Genomic DNA, 25,855 nt, shown 5'->3' with positions numbered 1-25,855 from the left:
TGGTATAGTAGGAGCTTTGCATGTCTTTTAGTTCAGCCTAAGCTGCTCTGCTACAGCTACCTCCATCAGCCTAAGCTGCTAGAACACTACTTATCTACTAATAAGGGATAACTGGACCTGGCACAAGGTGTAAGTACCATTGGTACCCACTATAATCCAGGCCAGCCTCCTACAGTTGTCACCAAAACATATCTCAGCAAAGCCAACTATATAACAGGAGAATTCAGACCTGAGTTCAAGACTGAGTGATGGTGCTAATTAGACCAGGTGTATGATAGTGGCTCTGGAATTGAGGAGGATGGAATTGAGGAGGATTGAGGATGTCTGTAACATAGGGGTTGGTGGGTGTGAGGCCTCAGGGTATTCGGTGTGTGTTGTGTGGTAAGAGGCAGTAGGGCTAAATTGGTGCTACATGGGAATCAACCTAGGATGGTAAAGAGAAAATGCAAGGATGTGGCGAGCAGCTTGCCACAGAACAGTAACACACAGCAGAGAAGTGGCGTTAGGCAAAGACGATGGAAAATGGTGGTGGGTTAGGGCATGTGATAACTTGCTTACAGGTGAATTGCGCAATTTGTGTTTTTGAAGCTTTGCAATAGTTCTTCAAAGCCCAGCAAACTCATGTCATTAACATGGACCACCTTGTTGCTACTCCAGTAGACATTAATAGAGTTATCTGGGTGCATCATGAAAGAAGATGACATTAAGTCTGTGGTCACCCTGGATTTCAGAAGGTTTGTTTGAAAGGTATTCAGATTAGAATGGTTGTATGTGAAGAAGAGTTCAGTCTAGATGATTTTTGTCTGATATTGACATCATGCTCTCGAAGTGCTGTAGTTTAACCTTTTTCTGGTGGATGAGGTGATAGAAGCTAGTGGATTGGTATTTTGTAGAAGGGTTCTCAGACACAATGATGCCAGTTGAGTTTCATAGTCATTTGAAAGCCCTGAATCACATACCTAAATAGACTGTTGGGTGCTCGTAAAGTGTCAGATGGTGGCTTTTCAGCCACACAGATGGAAAATGGAAATTCAAAAATGGAGGAGGCCAGATATGAACTGGCATAGGATGGACTCCAGGGGAAAGTAGCAGGCAGGTTAAAGCAGCACTGGGGGGGGGGGGGGGGAGTAATACTTTATCTCTACATGAGCATTTCATGCTTGCATATTCCTTTTCTGAGGAGTGGTGTGAAAAGCACAAGTTGGGTTCACAATGAGAATTAGCCATGTTGGAGTTCCAAGGTGTTGCAACAGGCACAGGCTGGCTATTCAACCTGATCCAGTGCTGGGGCTCCTAGGGTCCTAGGACCTCAACTGTTATCGCTTCCACCAATGGTGAAAATGGATGCTCCAGAGACTGCAAGGAAACAGGACCAGGAGCAGCTTCAGAGGTCATCATAGAGCAGCAGTGTCCTACTGCAGCGGAACTCAATTTGGAGGGGGAAGAGATTAGGTTAATCAGCCCCACTGAGATCCAGGTCTTCTCTTTGATCCAGATCTGGGGTCCTGCACGAAGTGGAACTCTGGCAGTGCAGAAAGTGTGTTATCTCTTGCAGATCTACTAGTGAGGGAGCTTGGTCTTGGCATTTGGATGTCAATGCTATGAGGGGTGTGCGACAGGGAAAAGGGCTCTACAAGCTTGGGTGGTGTGAAACTCGCCACAAATTTTACAGGTATTTCTCTGAAAATCAATGACTGCAACAACCAAATGAATAGCTGTGAACAATAAAAGAAGCCACTGGCTATCTGTTAACGTCACATCACATAAATCTCAAGTGCTCTGGATTTAATAGACACTGTATTGCCTAAATTGGGTCTTAGAAACACATATTTTGAATGAAAAAGAAAAAAAAGCAGCGCTTTTGGCTACCTAACTCAGTTTGAGTAGAAGAGTTTTTGCAGTCGAGTCCAAAATAAGTTCTCACTTTTGGAAGCCCCGAGCATATGAAGCTGCTTGATATGTCCGTCTTGAAAAAGGAGGATATTGGATAGGCGGGTGAACATAATATTTGTTCTCACTGGATCCTCCACCCACCTGGACCTTCACCGGTTTTGCAGACAAGTCCACCTAGGGCCGGGGACCTGGGCAGAATTGTCTTCGTAGGTTTTAATAAAATTACACTCTGGATTAAGTTGTCTGCTTTGCAGGATACAGTGCACTTCCCATCACTGCAGCAATGCAAGAAGTCTAAAATGCACTGAAATAGACTCCAAAATAAGATGTATACAAGAGAGATGAACAACAATGAAATTGCTGGGGCTTAAACAAAAATATTACTCAGGACATTTAACGTTTCTCTGTTAATCAAAGATTTCTTAAAGTTTTAAGAAAGTATTACCATAGAACAGGATAATATTTATGGTACTAGAACATGACTATTAGATCGAGTGAAAGGTATTCATGTAGCTAACACAATAATATATTATTTGAGGTTGTGAGTTCTCAGGCAGAGGGGAGTAGAAGACAGCAGAAATGTTTAGTGGGGGGTGTCAGAGCCCGCACTCCACTAACTGATGGGTGTGAGCCAAAGGTACATTTTGTTCTGTGTAATGTCCAGCTGTTGGGACCAAAGGTTAACCTGAGTGGCTTGCTAATGCAGAACACATGCGCAAATCGATACCGTTCAGAGTGCAACACCTCCCTCAAAAAGAAATCATTGTTGTAAGACAACCTGGCGCATACTAGGCAACTAGCAGTAGGAATATTAGTGGTAGTGATGACCAAACGGTTAATACCCACTCGTTAAAGAAGGAAAAAATGCCACCAGCAGTAACACGTAGTTTGATAGGTTGCCGAGTACAATTACTGGCTAACTGCAGCATTGCATGGCCGTAACTGAATTACTGCCGCCAGCAATCCTCGTAACAGGAAAGAATCATGGCATAAGAACAGCCGGGGCAAAGCATAGAGGGAACGGGAGCAGGCTAGTGCCAAAGACTGATTGAAAAGGACTGATTGTTTCATGAACATTATTCAATTTAAAAGAGTTAACAGTAGTGGGTAGACTCCACTCAGCGAACCACTCATCTAAAACTGTAAGCATCGACTATGCATTTATAGAGCATATGTCAAATTCCATTTAGGTTTGCGTCAGGAATGGTGCAAGGATTTTAAGTGTTATGTGTAGAACGATCCCAGCTAAAACGCTAGCTACCCACTAAAAAGCATGTTCAGGCTCTTTGCTTTACGTTAGCGCCACCACCTACCTACGTGCTGCCGTACCTCACCTCACTGAAGTACTGGTCTGCCACTCTTAAGCTCACTTGCTGGAAGCATGGAAGGGGAAAAATAAAGCTAAACGACCAAAAAGCCGATCATAGGTGACACCCTGCCCGTTTTTGCAATTCCTAACATCAGCACAGATGCTATAGTTTATGTCACATGCAATTATATTTCCTATTTACCATGTAAATCTGCTACCATAATGTTGTGGTGACAGTGGAACATGAGAATCTACACGGGACAGGGAGCCCTACAAGGCACACTGCCCACTGATGTTTAAACAAACATTTTAAAGACAGCATATTTTGATAGCACCCTTTAAAATTACTACATACATTTCCAATACTAGTTAGGAGTTTAAATATCTAGAACAGCTGTAATTTGTAGGTCGCTCTTCTCATGCACCTGCAGAGTTAATGTTGTGGATTATGAACACTACGAACCATAAGGCACTTAATAGATAGAGTAGAACTAAATTCGCCTGGACGTACTCGGCAACGATTAGAATATGTAATAATATTCCGAGTAATGTGTATACTATATGATGTTCATTTCCGTTACGTTTCCTCAAAGAAATCAATGTGTGAGCACACAATGTACAAGGGATGAACAACATGTATCAAAATTGCTGTAAACTTGTATCATGAATTCAGGCGAATGCACACTGCACGTATACTCTCTGCCCTTTTGAAGGTAAGGCAATATTGGTTCAAACTTTATATTGCTGTTGTACTGTATTGTAGATATTGATATGGAAGAACACTTCAAGATCTTGAATGGAAAGAAAGAGAAAATTGCAATTTGGGTACTGACATAAGAGGGCACAAAAGAGGGTAGTAAAATAAGAAGGAATAGTGGACGAAAGTCAAAAAAGGTGGACAGAGGTAAGATTGGTACCCAGTGTGATCTTCTGAGTAGGATTGGCACCATGTGGAATCTACTCAAGTATCTAACTTTGGTACTGAAATCGTATCAGCTGATCGCTTAGTGGCTACTTCAGAAAAACATTTCCTGCCCTTTTTCTGCTGACATTTAACCGATTCATGTTATTGCAGAACACAGCTGAAATGACAGTCCTACACAGGTGGGCATTCAAAGATAATAGGTGCACACATTCGTATTTACCTAAGGTGCACAAGGGCTTTTTGTAGTATAGCGCTATCAGGGTTCAATATAGTACCCAACACGCATATATCAGAGTAGCAGTGGTCTTACTAATATATGCACTCCCTTTTAATAAAGAGAGTTTACAAAAAAGAACAATGTACAGTGGTACCAAAATCTTATAGTTCCTGCCACTTAAACATAACTTCTAACCCACTCAATACATACAGAAAATGTCAATGGAAAATCCCTCGAGAGGTTGTACAGGGACAGGCTCTAACACTCTACTAACTTCAAGGTTGGCGAGTTCTATAATCAACTGATCTATGGTAGTCAAGCAGAAATGTAAAATCTGGCCAGTCTCATATTTAATAAGTGTTGTATACTACTTAATTTGCTGGTAAGACTTTGGTTAGGGAAAGAGAAAAAGGTAACCCTAGTGGTTACTGTGATGACAGGAAAGCTGCTCTTAGGTGTCTGACAATTTTGGAGGGAGTTCTCAGGCAGACAGGAGTAAAAGGCAGTGGAAATGTTTACTGGGATGTGTCAGAGCTTGTACTCCACCAACTGATGGCTGCGAGCCAAAGGTACTTTGTTCTTTGTACTGTCCAGTTGTCGAGACCAAAGGTTAACCCTGGAAGAGTAGTTTACTAATGCGGAAAAATATGTGCAGTGATGTTGGAGCTTAACTAAAGATGCAGGATTCCTACTTCACAATCGGTCTATACACAGTGTACATGAGGCTAGTCTTTAATTCTATAAAATCCTGGAAAAGTTTCCTTAAGCAGTACATGTTGCTGTAGTAAGATCCTAAGTAGTAGTAGTAAGATAGCACTGAACAACTACTGACTTTCCTTACAACTGTTTGTATTTTGTTGTGTGGATGGATGAGTGAAGGCTGATGCAAATTCCACATGCAAGCCAGTTCAAGCATGATCCCATCAAAGGCAGTCAGGAGGTTTTTTTCTGGTATTCCAATATTGGTTTCCTTCCCATACCTTTAGAGAGAACACTGAAAGGATATCATTGCAAATATCATTGGGTACCCTGCTGTTCCCCAGGCAGACATATAGAGGCCATTAAGTGACTGCAAGATAGGGTCAATATGAGTGGAAATTGGCCAGGATCTTCGAGATTGCTTTACACTTTGCATAGGAGAGTGGCAATAGCATGATTAAAGGCATATATTGGCTTGGTAATAAGTTGGGCTGGAACTTGTAGTCCTACACTTTGACCTTTGCATTTGTCATTTCTTTCACTTTAAATACTCAGACAGTGAATGCCAGGCCCAATGAATGATGGTAAATTGAGTTCCTGGACATTCTGCTCAACACCTTTATCATTTGCCAAAAAGGAAACTATGCCTCTTTAGAGATTACAGCAAAATTGGAAATGAAGTATACAAAACAAAGTGATGGGTGGGATGCTTGAATTAATCTCTGCCAGTGGTAACTACTCGGTTGCAACCCAGTCTATCAACTGTTTGCCCACCATGCCACCTCAGATTCGACCTAGCAATATGCAAATCAACCTTGATCCTGCTCCATTTGGGACAGTCAAGCTAGAACACCAATCCAGAACCTCTCTGAACCAAAATACAAGCATCCCGTGGCAGGTTTCGCCCCAGGTGGGGATCTCCAGTCAGATACAGCTTGTTTACATGGCACTGGGACCCAGGTCTGGCACCTGTCTTAGTTCATAACTCCAGAAGGAATACCCAATACCCCTGAGGGCTAAGGTGATCGATCGGGTGCATCCCCAAAAATATTGGGGTATATAACATGAATGGCTGTAAGCATGCATAATTAAAAGGTGAGTGAATGCATAGATGGTGGGTGAGTGAGAACACAGATGAATGGATGAGTAAGTCAAAGTACAGATGAATATGTACACCGATGAATGAAGACTGGTTATATCAAACTTACAAAAGGCAGTAGTGCTAAAGTAGGACTCAATGTTATTGTGCAGAAAATATCCGCAATATTTTAAGAATGACCACTGTGAGCCTGCAATGCTTTTTTGTAACTATTCAATATTGCATAAAGCAACTGCTATGTTTATTAATGCATAGTCATTTTGCATGCTCATCTTATGTTAACATTTGAGATCTTCACTGTTGTACATTTTCTAAAGGCTTGGCTGCACTTTTCCCATGAGAAAACACTTGCATTTTGTCATGTGTATACTGCATTAATCGTCCATGAATACAAGCCGGTGAAATTTGGTTAGGGGTTAGAATTATATGCTCAATTGCTGGATGAGGTGAAGCTCTGTCTCTACCTGCTAAGATATGGCTAATTTGCTTATTTTTGCGTAACAGGCATGTTTCAGATTTCAATTAGGCTGGGAGCAACTATTTTCTTTCATACAAGTGTACGAATTACAACAGAGGTGGCCACCATTGTGCCAAGAGTGTCTACATTATGTGTAGAATTTCCCTCATTATGCCACTGCAAACACTATGCAGGAGTAGGCATCATGGCAAGAATGCTCACAATGTCATGAAATGCCACCATTACACATGTTCGTATTTGCTCCATTACTAAATAATCATTAGTTTATGGTCAGATTTGCACATCATGTGTCCTAACTGCATTTTTAGTTTTTCCCTCGACACTCAGGAATTCTTAGCAAATGGCGGGCTACACTATATACATTATAAGAGCTGCAGGGTTAAGGCTTTAAATTGGTTCTCTATGACTTCTAGAATAGAAACGCAAATGTAAAACCTGGAAACAATTAAGTCACAAAGAAATCAATATATGGAGTACCAAAAGGATCAATCCCAATTCTCTGTGTTATTCAATCTATACATGGTGTAAATGGGATTGATCATGGAAAAAATCGGATTCTCTATCACCAATACACCAAAATCTGCAATTATGCTTGAAAACATCTATAACAAAAAAACAGTCACATCCTAAGGAAATGTATTATCAACCTTCAAAACTAGAGGATAAGAAAAATTATACTTCCGAACCTAGAAATAAGTTTCTATTTATATTGACATATAACAACAAGACCCAGCTGTTCTTGAATCCTAAAAAACAAGTTAGGATATTCGCTATCACTCCGCAACCTTTAGTGCATGTCACATCTCCTAATTTAAAATGGAAGCAAGAGAAGGTAAAGCCACGAGGTTGGGCTTGTATTGTGATTTACAAGCCACACCCATTGGTTTTGCTAATATTCATCAGTATCAAGAAGTCTCCACGTGCTTCACAGGATCAGAGTCAGATGCAGGAGCATAGCAGTGCTACTGCCCATGCTGATAGGATGTAGTGGCCTGGTAGCAGATAAAAGGAGGTGTGTGAGGGAAGAACATCCCTGAGCAGACTCTAATGAACAACATCCCTGAGCAGGGGAGAGGAGTCACAATACACATTCACCGTGAGCAACGTCAAGGCAGCAGGACTGAGATGAAAAAACTACTGTGGGCTGATCAAAGATGTGCTCGACAGTATTTTGAGCAAATGGCTAAAGGCTCCTGAGCGAAAGTAGCAAACACATGGAAGGCTGACCAAAAGCTAATAATGAGATTTTTTTTTTAAATTAGGTCTTGGTTTATTGCAGACTAAAAAATGAGAGGTTCGGTCGCACATGCAAGAGCCACACATGGATTAGAATGTAGAATGAGTGTCTGACAACAGCGGCAGGGGAGCCACTAGGTGTATGTGGAATGAGCAGCATGAAGAAGGATGCTGGGCAAACCGATGGACCAGGAGACAGATTAATTTCTTTGTCCCATCATTGCACCAAGATGTAAACTAGTACACAATGCTGCAGGCTAATCCAAAAATGTCTTCACTTCAAACCGTGGCTAAAAAAGGCTGACCCAAACAGGTCAATTGCTGAAGGGGGTAGATCCTGAGCCCAGTCTCTGTGCCTTATTCATGACCTTGGGCCTGATTTAGATCTTGGTGGAGAGAGAACTTCATTGCAACAGTGAGAAAGTTTCTTCTCCGCCAAGACTATGGTCTGCCCACCCGATTTAAATGCGGACGGATAATAGTGTTACGATGACGGAGACAACTCCGTCTCCGATGTGGTCAAACTTCTTCGAAAGCCCAACAGAGTAAGGTCCATCAAAGATCTGGCTAGATGTCCACCCACCTAATTTAGATGGGCGGACATATCACATTTTTTCAAAGCCTGTCTCTGCCATGAAAAACCCGAGGCTAAGGGGCACCTAAAAGTGCTCAGGGCTTCCCCCACCATGGGAGGAAACTCCTGTGGAGAAAGGGCTTTGTGTGTTTTTTTTTTATTTTCAAAAAGAAAATCCAGAGTATAGATTTTCTTTTTGAAAATAAAGAAAATTGTAAGTTTGAAGTACGGCTCAGTCACTTTTGATGGAGCTATCATGCAAAGTTACAATGCACTGGCAGGAAACGCATTGACTCTGGTTCCCGCCAAAGCCTGAAATGTCAGTTAGGCTGACAGACATTTAAAAATTTCAAACTGCCAAGTTCTAAATTAGTCTCCAAGCGTCTTACATGTGCAAACTTAAGAAGTGTATCTGAAGGTTGGACAATCCAAAGAAGTTTGCAAAAAATAGCTGTAAGAAGAAAATTAAGGCACTCACAAGAGAGGTATCACTAAAATGAAGACAATAGCACAATTGAAGGTGGAGAAAGCAGAAATCAAACATACAGGATAACATGGGAGCAGGAAAGTGTGTTGTCTGGTGAGATATTCTCTGTCCAATGAATGTCTTTTAATCAGTGTTTATGGGTGGAAGGACAGGATAAGGAGAAAAAGTAGGCAAGAGTTGTTTAAGTAAAAAAGGAAAATGGATCAGGAGGTTGTATGTCGGAGCGGTAACAGTTAACACCAGGGTATTTTAATACAAGTACTGTACTTGGTGGAAAGTTTCAAATATAGTCTCTCAAACCCTGAGACACTGAGCATTTAAAGCTTGCCAAGGACACTCAGGCCATCAAACCCTTTCATTATACTCCCTAAACAGCACCTATTATCAGTACAAACAGCTACATAACACCTGCTTCAACTCAGTGCCCAATTTATAAAAGAAAGTCTGCTTGGTGCCCGAAGCCCTGCTCAGAAGACTGCGTCCGGGACAATTAAACATTAGTGAGCCAAATTTCAAGGCTGGTGGTCTTAAATCCACCTCATTCCTCCTTAACACATCACTAGACACCCCCACACCCTGCCCCTCTATTTCACTCCTGCAGATTCCTGCTTTCTCTTTGTGATGGTGTTTCCATCATAATGTCCGTCGTTCTGAACTGAGTTTGGTCTCCCTTGCTCAAAGTCTGATGCAGAGAAATAAGTGCTGGTCCTCAAAAAAAAAGGGATGGTGGCTCCCACTGGCTCGAATTAAGCACTGCTCTCACTCCATATCGTCACACTGGGAAAGGTCAGTGGGATGAGACCAACTGCCTACGTAGTAGGTGGAATCTGGGCCTTTTAAACACTGTGCACAGAGCACAAGTCGAGGGTGCCCCTAGGTTAATAGCGTCCACCCACTATTTTCACAGAGGGGACGCCGTTCACCCTGCAAGAAGTGGGCCCACTGAAATATGCTGAACTTGTTTCGGTGTAATTTTCAGAGACCAGGACACATTCAGCAGTGCCTGCACCTTGTCTGCTTTTGTTTTCCAGCAGCAACGTGCAGGTAAGGGGGCTTTCATGCTTCAGACTCCAACGAAGCCCATAACATGAGCAGAACTTTAAGGGGCCCATCAGGCCTCCTTTTGTTCCACTATTGTGACTGGGGGCTATCTGACCCGCAGACCGAGATGCAAATGAAGGAGATGGGAAAAAAAGGCACACAGCTTGTTGTTATCACTTCACAAATACTTAAGAGAGGCATGTTTTTTACATTGTTCAATCCCTGAGATTTTCATGCACTGTAAGAATGTCTGTTTGTTGTTCTGTTCCAGTATTTGCATAAATAACAATTTAAATACCACTATTTTGTTTTATTTCTTTGACAGCGCTACTCACCCTGCTGCAGGGTGTCAGAGCACTTTACATCACATATACACATTATACATATATACACATTATACATTGTCAATAAATCCCTATAAATGTGTACGTCAATGTACAAAATGTGTTACATAAGATTGTAAAAGTTACAAGGTGTAGAAGTCACATGTCCTTCATTGCTTGATATATTAGGAAAATTACAATTTATGAACTGCAAGTAACAAAGGGACCTCCGTGTTAAAATCAGTAACTCACTTACCTAGCGAAATATAATAGAAATCTGTAATTTGCAGATAGATGATTTGCTTTGCAGGAGGCACATTAACCCTCTATGCTACTTGGATTCGAAACTGGGAATAGAGAAAAGACAGGTGTCTCCAGCAAATGCATTACCCTCCAAAGTTATCTTACCAATGTCATTATTCCCTGAGATTTACTGGGAACACAAAGATCTCTGCAACAGGTGCCTTAACACCATAAGATTTTTTTAAATGTAGACTTTGCAACCAATTAAGCAGAACAGATTTATTGCCACGTTTCTCTGTGTTGCCAATTTCTTTGTGGCGGGGTTTTGAAAAAAATAAATGTGTACGTTGAGGCCCAGATTTTTTATCGGGTTGAGTCACTTTTTTTTGTCACAAACCCAATGCAAACTCTCATTTGTTAAATATTGCAAAGAGTTCACATGTAATCATGGTGGACCTGCTAAACATGTGTGAAGTCCTAAGATTTGGTGTCACTTCATGTGATGTCACTTCTTGTGAGGTCGTGAGTTGTGATGCCACTTCCTGTGATGCCATGCGCTGTGATGTCACGCACTGTGAAGTCACGCGCCATGCTGTCACTTGCATACTGCCTAACTTTCTTTGGCCCCTTCACTTATTTTTTTTAGTACACGTGCCCTAACTCTGCATGTTCTGCTCAGGTTATTGCCAACCTTGATTTATCTTCCACTTCATCTTTTGTTCAGAAAGATATACTTTAAGCAGCAGTACGCATTACCATTGCCTTAAAAAAAAGTAAACAAGCATTTGCAAATGAATAGGTCTCGCATTTGCTTGAGTTTGAGCTATTGGCATTGTTAAGTCATAACTGGACTTTTCTTGCCACATAAATTGGTCAACCTTGCCTCATAAGTTTGTCTTTTCCTGCCATATAATTCCAATGACCCTGCATGTAAATAAAGCACTACCATTTACCTACTTCTTCTACCTGCAGCAAAAAATAAAAATGTTGCCATTTGTGATGACTTACAATAAATGATTAGAATGATTTATTAGATTTTTTTTAAATAAAATGCTGTTCCTGCGATTCTGTCCAAATGACTTTAATCAGAGATGTATGGTAACAAAAACATTCTATGATTACTGCACACATAAATCTTAGAGACATTCCATTGGTGGAATCCCCTCCTATGCATCTCTGTATGGAGGAAAATACAGCGGTTGTAATAGTCTTCTGTATTTAGAGGTTCTTCCAGAAAATGGTTGATCTTCGATTTCCGGCCAACTCTTAATCAAGCCATAAACCATGAATGGTCAGGGACTATACTTTACTCAGTTATTGCTAAGAATACTAGCTTTCTTAAACATTCTATACAGCATTGGGGTTGCTATTTTCTAAAAACCCATATGTTAAAGTAATTCGAGAAAAGTGTCACGCCATGTTGTGCTAAGAGTAATCCTTTACCGCTTAATATGCTGCATTATTTGTCTACACTTGCTCTATAATTCCGACAGCTGCTCTAAGCCCGGAGATGTCTATGTAACTGTTGGACTTTTTTGCTTATGCAGGGTCATCCCCAATCTTCTTGCCTACTGCCTCCTATTTTTTTCTGACCTGTTGCTGTTGGCTTTTGAACTCTGAGCTCTTTACCACTGCTAACCAGTGCTAAAGTGCATATGTTATCTGTGTAAATTGTATGTAATTGGTTTATCCATGATTGGCATATTTGTTTTACTGTTAAGTCACTAGTAAAGTGCACTAGAGGTGCCTAGGGCCTGTAAATCAAATGTTACTAGTGGGCTTGCAGCACTGGTTGTGCCACCCACACAAGTAACCCTGTAATCATGTCTCAGACCTGCCGCTGCAGTGTCTGTAAGTGTATTTTTACACTGTAAATTCGACTTGGCAAGTGTACCCACTTGCCAGGCCTAAACCTTCCCTTTTCTTACATGTAAGGCACCCCTAAGGTAGGCCCTAGGTAGCCCCAGGGCAGGGTACAGTGTATGGATAAGGTAGGATATAGTAATGTGGTTTATATGTCCTGACAGTGAAATACTGCCAATTTCGTTTTTCACTGTTGCAAGGCCTGTCTCTCTCATAGGATAATATGGGGGCTACCTTTAAATATGATTAAAGTGTAGATTCCCCTAGAGAGTAGATGGACATGTGGAGTTTGGGGTCCCTGAACTCACAATAAAAAAATACATCTTTTAGTAAAGTTGATTTTAAGATTGTGCGTTTGAAAATGCCACTTTTAGAAAGTGAGCATTTTCTTGCTTAAACCATTCTGTGACTCTGCCTTGTTTGTGGATTCCCTGTCTGGGTCAGTTTGACAGTTAGGTTGTTTTTCACCTCGCACTAGACAGTGACACAAAGGGGGCTGGGGTGTAACCTGCATTTCCTCATTAGCCATCTCTGCTAGGAGGGAGGGGTGGAGTGGTCACTCTCATCTGAAAGGACTGTGCCTGCCTCTGACAATGCAGGCTCCAACCCCCTGCTGTGTGTCTGATGCCTTGCCTGGGCAAGGCAGGATTTCACAAGTAGGTGTGAGTCCCCTTTGAAGAAAGGTGACCTCAAAGACTAAAATGGGTATAAGAAGGACACCCAAATCTACAGACTTTAGAAACACTTCTGGAACCAAGAGGAACCTCTGCCTGGAGAAGAGCTGATAGCTGAGGAAGAAGTGCTGCCCTGCCTGTGACTGTGCTTTGTGGAGCTTTCCTGCAGTGCTGCTTCTGCCGGAGTAAGAGGGCAAAGACTGGACTTTGTGTGCCTTCCATCTTGTGAAGAAATCTCCAAGGGCTTGATTTTAGAGCTTGCCTCCTCTTGTTTGAAGTCTCAGGGACAGCAAAGACTTCTCTCTGCCAGCACCTCGAATCTCTGGAGAGACTCCTGCTTTGACAAGTGGTGCCCTATCCAGTCCCTGGGCCCTTGAAAGGAAAGCTGGTGGAAATCCAAGAAAATCGACTTCGGACGACTCCGGACCGCCGCCGCTGCTGAATCCGGTAACGCCGCCTGCACCTGACGCCGTGACCTTCGCTGGAACGCGACACTCTTCGCAGGCCCGACGCCGCTGCAGCCCCGCTGAAGTCCGCGGCTCCGTGGAAGTCACTGCACCCCATCGCGACCGACGCTGCTCGAAGTGCGTGGATTCAACGTTTCGCACAGACGCCGCGATCCCCGACTTCGCTCATCGGCTTGTTTTCACTCTTGACCAAATTTACTGTACTTGGGGGTCTACACGACTCCGTGTCCAGCGCCGCTGGTGTCGGCTTGTTGGGAACGACTCTGTCACGACGCTGTGTTAACATCTCATCGAAGCATTTTTGTTTCTAAACGCTATTTTTGAGTTTAATCTTTAAAAATTCATAACTTGACTTGTGTATGTCGGATTTTTGTTGTTTTGGTCTTGTTTTGTTTAGATAAATATTTCCTATTTTTCTAAACTGGTGTTGTGTCATTTTGTAGGGTTTTCATTAAGTTACTGTGTGTGTTGGTACAAATACTTCACACCTAGCGCTCTGAAGTTAAGCCTACTGCTCTGCCAAGCTACCAAGGGAGTAAGCAGGGGTTAGCTGAGGGTGATTCTCTTTTACCCTGACTAGAGTGAGGGTCCTTGCTTGAACAGGGGGTAACCTGACTGTCAACCAAAGACCCCATTTCTAACAGTAACATAATGAAATCAAACGTCAAACAGCCTGATGCATACCATCAAGTGGAAAAAGCAAGATGCTCCTAGTTGGCCTGTCAGTCAGCATTAGATTCGTATTTGAAGGTATCTGGGGACTTAAGTTGTTTGACTTGTGAACAGTTCTTGTTTTAGGCATCCTAATGATGATAACCAAAAATATCTTTCTAGCCTTGTTTGAAATGTGGGGCGTCTCAGTTCTATATCATTCTACCTGTGAATGTCCAGGCCTGTGGGAAGGGACCTAACCTCAATATATCATACACCTACCATGTCCCTGTCCAGGTGAGCACAAAGAAGCATAGACATCTATTCTAATGGAGAAAATGTGTGGCATGTGCGGCCAAATTTGCTGTGCATTTCTTTAAAATGGCAGGGAATGTTTTACATTTTCTGTGAGTACCCTGTATGTAATTGACAGTGTTTGTGCATGCTGAGGTCCATTCCTGCAAAGTGTACTATCGTTGGAAATACTAAATCATTGTAGGATAAAAATAAGCTAGCATTGGTACAGGCTTAAAGAAGAGCACTCGTTAACAAAGCATGTCACCCTCACGATGTCCCTGGCCCGGACGGACGGATCTGTCAGAAGGTCTTGTGGTCCGGCATGTAAATCAAGCAGCACTTCCTGCTGAGATCCAATAAGCACCTCTGCCCCGCTGAGCGGCTCCTTTTACAAGTGACATTTCACAGCACGTTGGTTATTTATTATTCCAGTCTGCGTTGTTTTTGTAGATGCTCATGGTGGCAGCAAGAGGCACAATGCCCCCTCGAGACCATTGTTTTTCTATTCCATGGATCACATATCATTCGGGTCAAAGACATTTCACAAGGGAGGGTGGCTGTTTGCAGCACCTGATATCTAAAGAACAATGAGCAGCGTGTTTGCTTTGGGAATTTAGAGTGATTGAGGAGGGAGAGAAAACTGTGGGATGTCATGGGAGGGACAGTCCAAGAAATATACCACACCAAAGTTGTTCACTTTAAAGTCACTATGTAACGCCTCGGAGGTCATAGCTTTCACTTGACCCGGAGATGAAGCTACAATTTTAATGAAGAAAAAACACACAGGTCTATGTCTCGCTGTGAGCTTTCTCCGCAACATGTACCGAGCCCGCTGCATTTCAAGGTAAAGAACATGATGGACCAGCTTTTCAAGGACCCATCACTACACTTTGAAAGGGGGGAAGTTTAGACGCTTACATATATTGCAGGTGATGCCAACAATAAAAACAAAACTGTTACTGTGCGGTGTGACACGAGATGTGCAGAAAGAGACAGAGATATATAAAACAAGCATTTGCAATTAAATAGGTCTCGCATTTGCTGGAGTTAGAGCTATTGGCATTGTAAATTCATAAGTGGACTTTTCTTGCCTTGCCTCATAATTTCGTCTTTTCCTGCCACATGATTCCAGTAGCCTTGTATATAAATAAACTACTTCCATTTACCTTCTTCCTCTATCTGCAGCAACAAATTTTAATGTTGCCACTTAGCATCCTAATTTAAATCTGCCATGCTAATTCCAAAAGAATACCACTTTGACCACTCCACCATCAGAGTTGCTGGCTGGCTAAAACAATTCCCCCCCCAAAAAAACATAAGACTACCACAGAGGAGAAATGAACTAGAAGGGGCACCCAAACATATTAAGGATGTTCATACAGTCATAGTGTATTAAGGATGTTAAGTTGACCTGAATCCTGGTCATAACCGTTATAAGGAAAGATTATTAAAACATATACAATTATCATATAAAACTTTATCAGAAATAGTTTTGGCATTAAACTGTAATGCTCAAAATATAATTTGTCAGAAACATGGTCATGTAACCATGTTGTTAGCCCCTAAAGGACATAACCTCCTGGAAAAAAAACAGGAGAAAGTAATGTAGAGTAAACATATACTTGACCCCAAGAAGGCATGTTAGGGCTAGCAAGCCTGTTGCAATATTACAAACAAGGCCTTTAAAACAAAACTTCTGCCAGCAGCAAAACACAAGTTCTAGCCAAGCTTAAAAGACACTGAATGATGGGAGGGGGATATTATTTTTGGGTCCTCACTAACCTAGTTTGGGGACCCAGATATGATGTAGACAGAAAGAGCGCTTTGAAGGTGGTCCCATTGCCCTAAGATCAGGATGAGTTATGAGCAAAGATGTTTTATAAAAGTAATGCCCTGCAAAGCATTTTGGGGCACGTTTTTGTGCCGTAAATATTATAGTATGTTGACTGCAGTGCTCAGAACAGCCCCTATAGAACGCCACAATAAAAACAGCATTTGGAAGAAACGTGGGGGGTGATTCCAACTTTGGCTGGCGGCGGAGGCCGCCCGCCAAATTTCCCCCAACAGAATACCGCTACGCGGTCAGAAGACCGCCGCGGTTATTCTGTATTTCCCGCTGGGCTGGCGGGCGACCGCCAGAAGGCCGCCCGCCAGCCCAGCGGGAAACACCTTCCCACGAGGAAGCCGGCTCCGAATGGAGCCGGCGGAGTGGGAAGGGTGCGACGGGTGCAGTAGCACCCGTCGCGATTTTCAGTGTCTGCATGGCAGACACTGAAAATCTTTTAGGGGCCCTCTTACGGGGGCCCCTGCAGTGCCCATGCCATTGGCATGGGCACTGCAGGGGCCCCCAGGGGCCCCACAACACCCCTCACCGCCATCCTGTTCCTGGCGGTCACAACCACCAGGAACAGGATGGCAGTGAGGGGGTCGGAATCCCCATGGCGGCGCAGCAAGCTGCGCCGCCATGGAGGATTCCTCAGGGCAGCGGAAAACCGGCGGGGAACCGCCGGTTTTCCGTTTCTGACCGCGGCCATACCGCCGCGGTCAGAATGCCCTTGGGAGTACCGCCAGCCTGTTGGCGGTGCTCCCGCGGTCCCCAACCCTGGCGGTCTCGGACCACCAGGGTTGGAATCAGCCCCATGGTCATGTAACTATACAGACAGCCCTCAAAGAGCATAACCACATAAAAAAAGAATAGGAGAAAGTAATGCAATGTAGCCATATATGTGGTCCCTAAAGAGCATAGTGCATTACACATTTTCAAGGCTAGCAGGCCTATTACAATGATATTATAAACAAGACCCATAAAACATAACTTCTCCCAGCTATAAAACAAAAGTTCCAGCCATGAGAGAACTTAGATAACAAACGGTGGTAAGAGTTATTGTTTAGAGTCCCCACTAACATACTGTGGGGACCCAGAGATGATGTAGACAGAAAGATCACATTGTGGTCAATGTTTTGAAGGTGGTCTCATTCTCCTAGGAGCACCACAAGCTGAGTTAGGAGCAAAAATGTTTTGTAAAAGTAATGCCATGCAAAGCATAATGGGGCAAGATTCCATTCCACAAATATTTTAGTATGTTGATATTACTGTAATGCTTAGAACCAGCCCCTAGAGGACACCACAATGAAAATAAAATTTGAAAGAAACATGGTTATGTAACTATATAGTTAGCCCCTAGAGGTTAGAACCACACAAAAAGAAAATGGCAGAAAGTAATGCATTGTAACTATATATTTAGCTCCTGAAGGGCCTAGTACATTATACATTTTCAGGAGTAGCAGGCCTATTACAATGATATTACAAACAAGGCCCTTAAAACACAAGCTATTCCCAGGTATAAAATAAAAGTTCCAGTCATGAGAGCTTAAAAAGACACTGAGTGGTGCGAGGGGTTATTTTTTAGGCTACCCATTAACATGGTGTGGGAACCCATAGATGACCTAGACAGACCGAATGTGTCGTGCTGAACGTTTTGATGATGGTCCCATTGCCCTAGGACCACCACAGGCGCAGAGTTAGGAGCAACAATATCTTGTAAAAGCAATGCCCTACAAAGCATTATGGGGCAAGTTTCCCAATTCTAGTGAATATTGTAGTATCGGCTCTCCCGCTGGGTTTTACCTAAAGCATTTACCAATTTCACAAATTTTAAGGGGAGCGTCACAAGAAATGACTCTGATTGGGTAACTGTGAACAATGTGCGCTGCGCCCCTATACCGCGATTGAGTACACGCTGTTGTGCCTGTTCGCACTGTGAGACCCATGGCCGCCATGCAGCACTAAGGGGAGAGACAAAAGAAAAAAATAGTTTGCCCACACTGAAGTATGTCGGCAATCATGCAATAATCCATGTAACAGGGGTAGTCTGCAAGGCGTGACAAAAATAGCCTCAATGCAAGACAAACGTAAAGCATTTACCAATGACATCAAGTGATTTCTAAAAGGAAAGCCCACGGAGGAGTGAAAGTGATTGGCGTGTAATGGGCATGGTTAAAAGCCCACAATACTTAGAACTGGTCAAAGCGCTTGCTCGCTCAACCTAAAAATGTACAACTCGTTAAAAATGACAGTCATTATCCTGACCTCACATCTTGACAAAACTGAATCACGCACCAGCCAGCAATTAAAATAGTTGTAAAGTTACACCCTAGACTAACAAAAGGCACTGCGATGCCTTGCTAATATCAGAATGGGCACTATACAGAAGCTATTCAACAGTACCAATAACAACAATAAAAATTTACCACAAGACTGTGCTTCATGCTTTCACTATCCTGTGCATGGTAAAAGTTGTTCCTAAAGTTGCAGGTGAGCCTGACTCCTCCACGCCGATACCATGATAGCTGGAATGTTATCACACCGCACTAAGTTTTTCTTTGCCCCAATGTTTACTTTTTTAATTATTGTGTTAATACAAACAAATGCTGCTGCCAGACGAATTGCATAGCCACGGTGGTGTGCTCAGTATTGTGCTTCAGGTCTTCTCTTGGATCGTGTGAGTGTGTCATCAAATTCTCGGTGGTCATGGCCAAGCAAATGTGGCTTTTTAATAAAAGACAACACAGCAGACAAATGTTTACTATATATCTCATGTGTGTGTGGACAGAAGTAAAGGCAATCTTGTTTTATTTGGATCGTGCTAAAGTCTACCCACTAGAATGGAAGATAAAACAAGAATCAAGTCAAGATCAAATTGTGGTAGTAAACATACAAAAAGTGATGGGAGGAATGCTAACAAATAGTCAAAAGCACTGGCAATTGCTTTAGGTAGCATTCCAACCCACTGTTTTTTACCCACCGTACCATTCCAGTCTTATGCAAACCATTAACGACCCTGCTCCTTGTTGCAACAGTCTTTCCTGAACTGTCAGAAGAGGACCCCTCGAGGAGGAACCACAAACAACCCCAGGCAGGTTTAGGGCTGGTTAGGCCTCATCAGTGAGCTATAGCTTTATCCTGGGACGATATAACACCTGACAATGATAGGGTCCAAAGTTTTTTTTTGGTTTGTTTCTATTTCAAAACAACAAAGATTAGAATACGGGTAGTGCACCATGTTGTTTTTTTAAGTTGAGAAATTTCTACAGGATGCTACGATTACTTTAGCCTGTAGGACAGACATGCAAATGTTCTGTGGATCTAGGGAATTAGGTTTGCCAAATACTGGGTGGTACTAATGCAGCCCAATATAAAGTGTCCATCACTGAAGTAATGATTGGATTGTACTCCGCATGAATGTAATCCTCTGAAAAATTGAAACTTTCACTCTGAGTTAATGGCACAGATCCTCTGGACACCTGCATTAATAGACAACTGATGATTTATATGCATTTACCGAGGTGTATATCCGAACACTGGTACTAAGAATATCGTCTGACAGACATATTATGTCCTAAATATCGATTACAAAAACATAGTCCCATTAACTCTTAATAAAGTGATATTTTGTAAACGGTATTTAGAGTAAGACAGTTCTGTGAGAGGCTCGTTTGCTTACGATATTCTGGTCCGAAACCCATTTATCGATGATCCAGTCTAAGCATAGCATTGCTTTTGCCCTCAAGGATGTATTACATTTTGGGTTGGCCATTGTGGTGAGATACGCATAAGGAGTCGATAAACATCACATACCACTTCGCGACAACCCATCTTCCCTTCTGCCCAAAGAAACCCCTTGAAAACTGTAAGCTATGGTTATTACACCTCGTGCACCCGACATCGTACTGTGCATTGCATCTTCCTTCCTAGTGATGACGAACCGAACTGAGCAAGATGGACCGCTATACTATATCTCGGCACACAGAAGCCACTAAAGTTGAGCCTCAAAAAGGAGCCTGAAGGGTATACGTTTGCATTGTCCCTGATATTTTCAGGGTTCACAATCATCAAGAGACCTGGGGGCCACAGGCTACTGAACTGCTAGCACACTGGCTCATGTGCTTTGCCTACATTCCCTTGCAGTTCCCATCTAATAAGCAATTGGCGGTTTAAAGCATGGCTGAGGCTGTGCAAATATGTGGAAACGTTATGTAGCTTGTGGGATGAAAATGTGGGACATGAATAGATTGTGATGTGCAGGGAGGGCCACTGCAGAGCGCAATCAGCGAGTAGTATGAAAAAGGATGTACGCAAGTGCTCTTTTTGGCACACCGACTGCAAAATGTAGGTGTGCATATTGACTTAAAATGTGCAGTGAAAGAGCTGGACAATGCATAGAGCTTATTATCGCCATGGGCATGCAAGACAATATTTTGCAGGTCATGGCCAAAGGTGTGCAACTGTAGACAAGGCTATGCACAGCGTGGCAGTGGCAGGGAGCGAGCAGAGTGTAACACGGCTTGGGCTGAAAACGGCCAGTGAAGCCAGTGCGAAAGAGGGCAGGGCAGGGCTTGCTCGAGAATAAGCACAGTGAGGATCATACCTCCTATGTGGCTGGGGCAGTGCTTAATTTGTAAATAAAAAGATGCCGGTGCCCAATGCCCTCCTCTTAAACATGCGGCTGCTGCAATTAAATGTGCGAACACGGAATACTGAGGCAGAGTAATTGTGAAGCTATCTCGGGCCTCTTCAATCCATTTAAAGGCACTCTCTGTCCCTTCTGTCCACTCTAGCAGCTTTCCGTTTTCTCCCATTGTGACGCTTTTTAATTTTTCTCTTCCTCCGTCTTTCCCATATGTGTCTTTTGCTCACAGCAAATGCATGAGGCAGCGCCAGCCCTCAAAAATAAGTGCAGGTGCTCTGCACCAGAAACAACAAGCACAAATTAAGCACTGAGCTGGGACCTGCTGCACACGGTGGAGAATGCGCAGGGAATGGCTGAGGGTAGGCAGGGTACAAGTGAAGGAGTACAGAGCATGTCTCACGGATGCGTAAGTGGTTGTAGATGTTGTGTAGTGCGTGGCATGTGATGTGCGGGTTGTGCAGTGTGGTAGCCACGGTGTAGGGGTGGCTGAGGGAGAGCAGACTCTAGGTGGGCGAGAGTCAGGTAAAATAGGGTCAACTCGTGAAATCTTTTTCTCTGCATGGATGACAGGGTATAGCACTTTAACTGCAGTAAGAAAGCTGCTATGTCACTGCTCAGTGGTTGGACATGTGTAACGCAGGAGACAGTTATTAATCACTGCCCTGACTCCACCTTTCAACCAGTCGATACTTATAACATGAATACCTTTGAGTGGGATAATAATGTCTATTTTTGTAAAAGCAAATCCAGTTTGGGGTGTAACGCCGAAATAGGATCAATGGTGTGTTGTTAATAGTCTACAGCGAACACAGTTAATTCTCAATGTATTTAACACTAGTGATTGCATTTCAATTAGTGATAAAGAAATAACCAGCTAATCCAATGTACAACGTGAAAAAGAACTGGCCATTTCAGCTATTCACACAAACAGTAGGTACGCTAGTTTGTAGTGAACAAATGCTTGAAATGAAAGCCCCGGACACGTGTGCTTGATATGTTGTACAAAGCAGCATCTGATCACGTGATCAAAAGAACGTGCATTGCATCAATGTTAGGCAAGGTTGCCGCTGGCTGCACGGGGTAGGTAGGAGGGCTTCCCTCGGAGGAGGTTAGACTATCCAGACAGACAGACCACACAATTCTGTTGTTTCTGGATCCAAAATGAGTAAGCGCCACAGCTTGTTTCATTCTTACTAATTGACAAGGCGTTGGTGCAGAGCTTTGGCCGACCCCAGCCCCCTGCAGTCTGCGCATGTGAAACGATCCCGACAAAGCTGCACGAGGTCTGTTTACAAGACACTGCTGAGCAGGCTGTGATCTTGGGGCTTTGACCCCGGCACGACAGCCCACCAAGATGCACTGAACACTTGTGCAGTGTGCCACTAAAATGTAAAATCACAAATATTGAATGCAGTTACCGAACACAGGCATGCGGTATTTGTCAAATACCTGTGATGGGCATGCCATATACGTGTGGATTTTGGTTATATTGCATTACAAAATACATAGGAACAAGTGTTTTCAAAGAGGCAAGGCAAGCTTGGAGTTAATATGAATACAATAGCAGCTGCAGAACAGGAGGAGAACCTCTGCAGGCTCGGTGAAGTGTCCTGGATCCCTGTATGGGAACGCTGTGTGCTCAGCACTTGGCATGCTGTAGATCATCCTGGCACCGTGACATCGCAATCCGTGGCAGGAGATCTACCTCTGCAGAAAGAAGCTAGTGGGCTAGGAAAGGAAAATACAGCCTGCTGTGGCGGTGGTGGGATGGTGTGCATGCGAAGCAGCCCCGAGGGAAGCAGGAGGGCTGCGGGGGAGCACAGTTTATGGGGTGTATATTTCAATGCAACTGAAGAAGTTCAAAACAATGCAAGGCCTACCTAAGTATTTCAGAGCCCGTCTGCAAAGCGCTACAGCGCTACGTCGCGGGCAGCAGGCGCTATTTAACTGTCAGTACCATCCATCAGACACAACTGTAGACACTTCCATCCATGCAAAAGAATCGCAACGCAGTCACCGCAAAGCTAGTCCCACAAAAAAAAAAAATGTTAAAATAAAAGGATTGATGTTACTTTATTCAGGGCTAATATCAGGAGCGGAGAATGCATAAAGAGCACTATAGTTAAACAACAAGCAACGGCGAGGGAAAAGAGACGGCCTCGTCATGATGTCAATGACGTCATTGCGCATGACCTGCGGCGGCCATTTTGAATTGGGGAATTTACTTTAAATATTGTAACATAGCGATTTTCTCTACGCATTGGCAGTGCATAAGAAAATCGATTGTCTTTGCAGTGGGGTGGCAGGGGGCCGAAATAGGCGCCCTCATAAAACAGCGTCTAACATTTGACCTTGGTTTTTAAATGCACAGCACATGTAACCAGAGAAGAACATGATTTAGAGCCCTGTTAACAAAAACAGACTGGAGCCACTGGAAACATCCAGCGTGCTGGTCAAATGCTATTAGCCTCAGAAAAGTAGTCCCCAAGCATATGCTACACTGGAAAAAGTGGAAGAGTACAAGTAATAGGGCCATGCTCCAGGGGAGTGTACAACTGTGGAAAAGGTGGGACAAAGAGCAAGGATTGACCACTAGCAAGCAGGAGCCCACATAGAAGTAAATACTAAATTATATACAAGAGGTCTCGAATGCTCGACCTAAAGAAGAAGAAAAAAAAAAAAAAGAGTTTGCGCTTTGAACGCTTGGAGCACCATGTAAGCTACAGAGACGGAGCACGTATAAAAGAAAACATGCCACATGGAAATGACGAGAAATAAAAATAAGTTTGCACTGTGAGCACCAAGGCTGCCACAGAGCGCAAACAAAATAAACAAGTAGTTCACCCACACTGAATTATATCGGCAATCGTGCAATTATCCCTGTAACAGGGTCGATGTCCAAGTCGTTAACCAAACCACCCCAAGGAGGGCCAAACATAAAGCATTTACCAAAGACATGAAGTGATTTGTGAATGGCAAGCCCAAGAAAGAATGAAAGTGATGGGCGTGAGGTGGGAGTGGTTAAAAGTCCACAATACTTACAACAGGTCAAAGGGCTTGCGCGCTCGACCTAAAAAAGGAGTATGGCACTGTTTCCATACGCATCACCCCGCCATACCCTGCACCCGGTAACACGATAATCGCACCGCAAACGCTTCCAAAACAGGCTAATAAATAACAGTGACCCAAGCACACAGGAAGTAGCCGCTAAATAAACGCTACATAACAAGTCAATACCGTAAGAAAAGAAAATACGGATTCCCTTGCCTGAAACTGATATTCTACATGAAAATGCGACTATAATTAGAGCGCCTGTGTAAAATACCTCTAAGTGATTAAAACATGTCAACAGTAAGTTGCCCACGTATTTATTTATTTACAAAGTCAGTTCTCTACAACCGCTCCCGAACCATAAAATTAGGAAGAACAAAACACAACACCAGCTAACTTCAGTGATAAATCTGATATGCTGCTGGGATGGGAAACTTGGAAGGCGCACCTTGGATACGTCACGAACCTTAGAATACGCATAATGCACAGCGCCCTTTAGAGACCGCCAACCGACGAAGCAAAAAAAGTGCAGCCATGATGGAGTTGGCTGTTTCCAAATACTGGGCAAATCGGAAAGGTAAATTGGGAATGCTAAGTTTTGTTTAAACGTAGCCCAGGTTAATTTTTGTACCGTAAAAGAATAGCACATTGTTCGTTTTACAAAAATATATTTCACCTTTATGCAATTATTGTATATTTATAACACTAAAACATCCAGGATGTTTTATAAAAGTTTCAGATGACTAGGCGGTTCAATGTTGAATGTGTAAATCCGAATTCAAAGATTATTACACAGAAAGGTACCAGTATAAACGTTTTCTGAACATCACGCAGATAGCAACACATATTACTATTTACAGTGTCTTCTGTTTCTGTGGTCTAGGTCGCGTTCTAAAAATCTATTGCTGTATATTTTATTTATATACAAACGCTCCTCGGATTGTAATGTCACAATCAGAATAGGAGGGAGATCGCTACGCCCACAACGAGAAGACTGAACAGGGGAGAGTGACTCTCCTAGAATCTCGAATATATTAGCCTACGAAGTAAAATAAAATGGCACTTCCCTTCCTTATAAAACAAAGTCCAACTACTCATGCCTTAGACGAAATACTATAGCCGTGTAAATACTAAGGCACGAACAGTGTGGACGGCCCTATCGCCTTTAGTGTTTTGCAATCACTCAATTCCATCTCTGTGTGCTTTGGCGATTCCGATATTTACCAAACGGAGGTCTTGAACGCCGTGCACAACCACAGACAGATTCTCTACTTCTTGGTTTGCCATGCCTGCGTTCTGATGAGCACCACGTCTTCCCAAACGCACTGTCTTCTGAGCGGCCTCGTACGTTTTTTCCCCCTTCTAAACTCGTGATTTCCTCATCCTGTCTTGTTTGCAGGGTCAGGTGAACATTGAACGTGGCATGGTTAGATCGCATCTATTTGACCTTTGGTGTTTACTCTTAATACTTTGGTTAATAAGTGGGACAGCAGCTTGTTTCACATTGGTTTGTGCCAAAGTTACACTTCGGCTAACCTTCCTGTCACAGATCACGAGAAATATAGATTTTCCTAGTATTTATTAAAGACACGGAGTCGAGTATAATGCGTTTTTTTCCTTGCTTAATTTTAACAGCACCAGTCAAGATAAACAAAACTACAACTCCCAAGTGGCAAAGGAAATAAGCCAATGGGAAGAAAAACGTAGTTCAAACACAATACCCAATCAGTACGACACACACAGTATTATAATGTCACTTGACTGCCAACAGCCGTCTTTTCTTGCTTGAGAAGTCAATCAGAATGAAATAGAGGGTAAATAGAACATAAAATAATTATAGCCATTATGAAGGAAAAAA

General features: G+C 42.9%; 1 protein-coding gene across 1 annotated transcript in view; it reads right to left on the bottom strand.

The window, feature by feature from the left end:
• SORD (sorbitol dehydrogenase) overlaps positions 1-25,405 on the bottom strand; it is a 299,739-nt gene extending 274,334 nt beyond the window's left edge. The window contains exon 1 of the mRNA XM_069222326.1: positions 25,222-25,405. Coding sequence (XP_069078427.1) covers positions 25,222-25,284 — 63 coding nt within the window. The 5' untranslated portion in view covers positions 25,285-25,405. The remainder of the gene's footprint in view (positions 1-25,221) is intronic.
• Between the last annotated feature and the right edge of the window lie 450 nt (positions 25,406-25,855).

Source organism: Pleurodeles waltl, chromosome 3_1 (genome assembly GCF_031143425.1).
Source record: "Pleurodeles waltl isolate 20211129_DDA chromosome 3_1, aPleWal1.hap1.20221129, whole genome shotgun sequence".
Taxonomy (NCBI): Eukaryota; Metazoa; Chordata; class Amphibia; order Caudata; family Salamandridae; genus Pleurodeles; species Pleurodeles waltl.
This window is presented reverse-complemented; position numbering and strand designations above follow the sequence as displayed.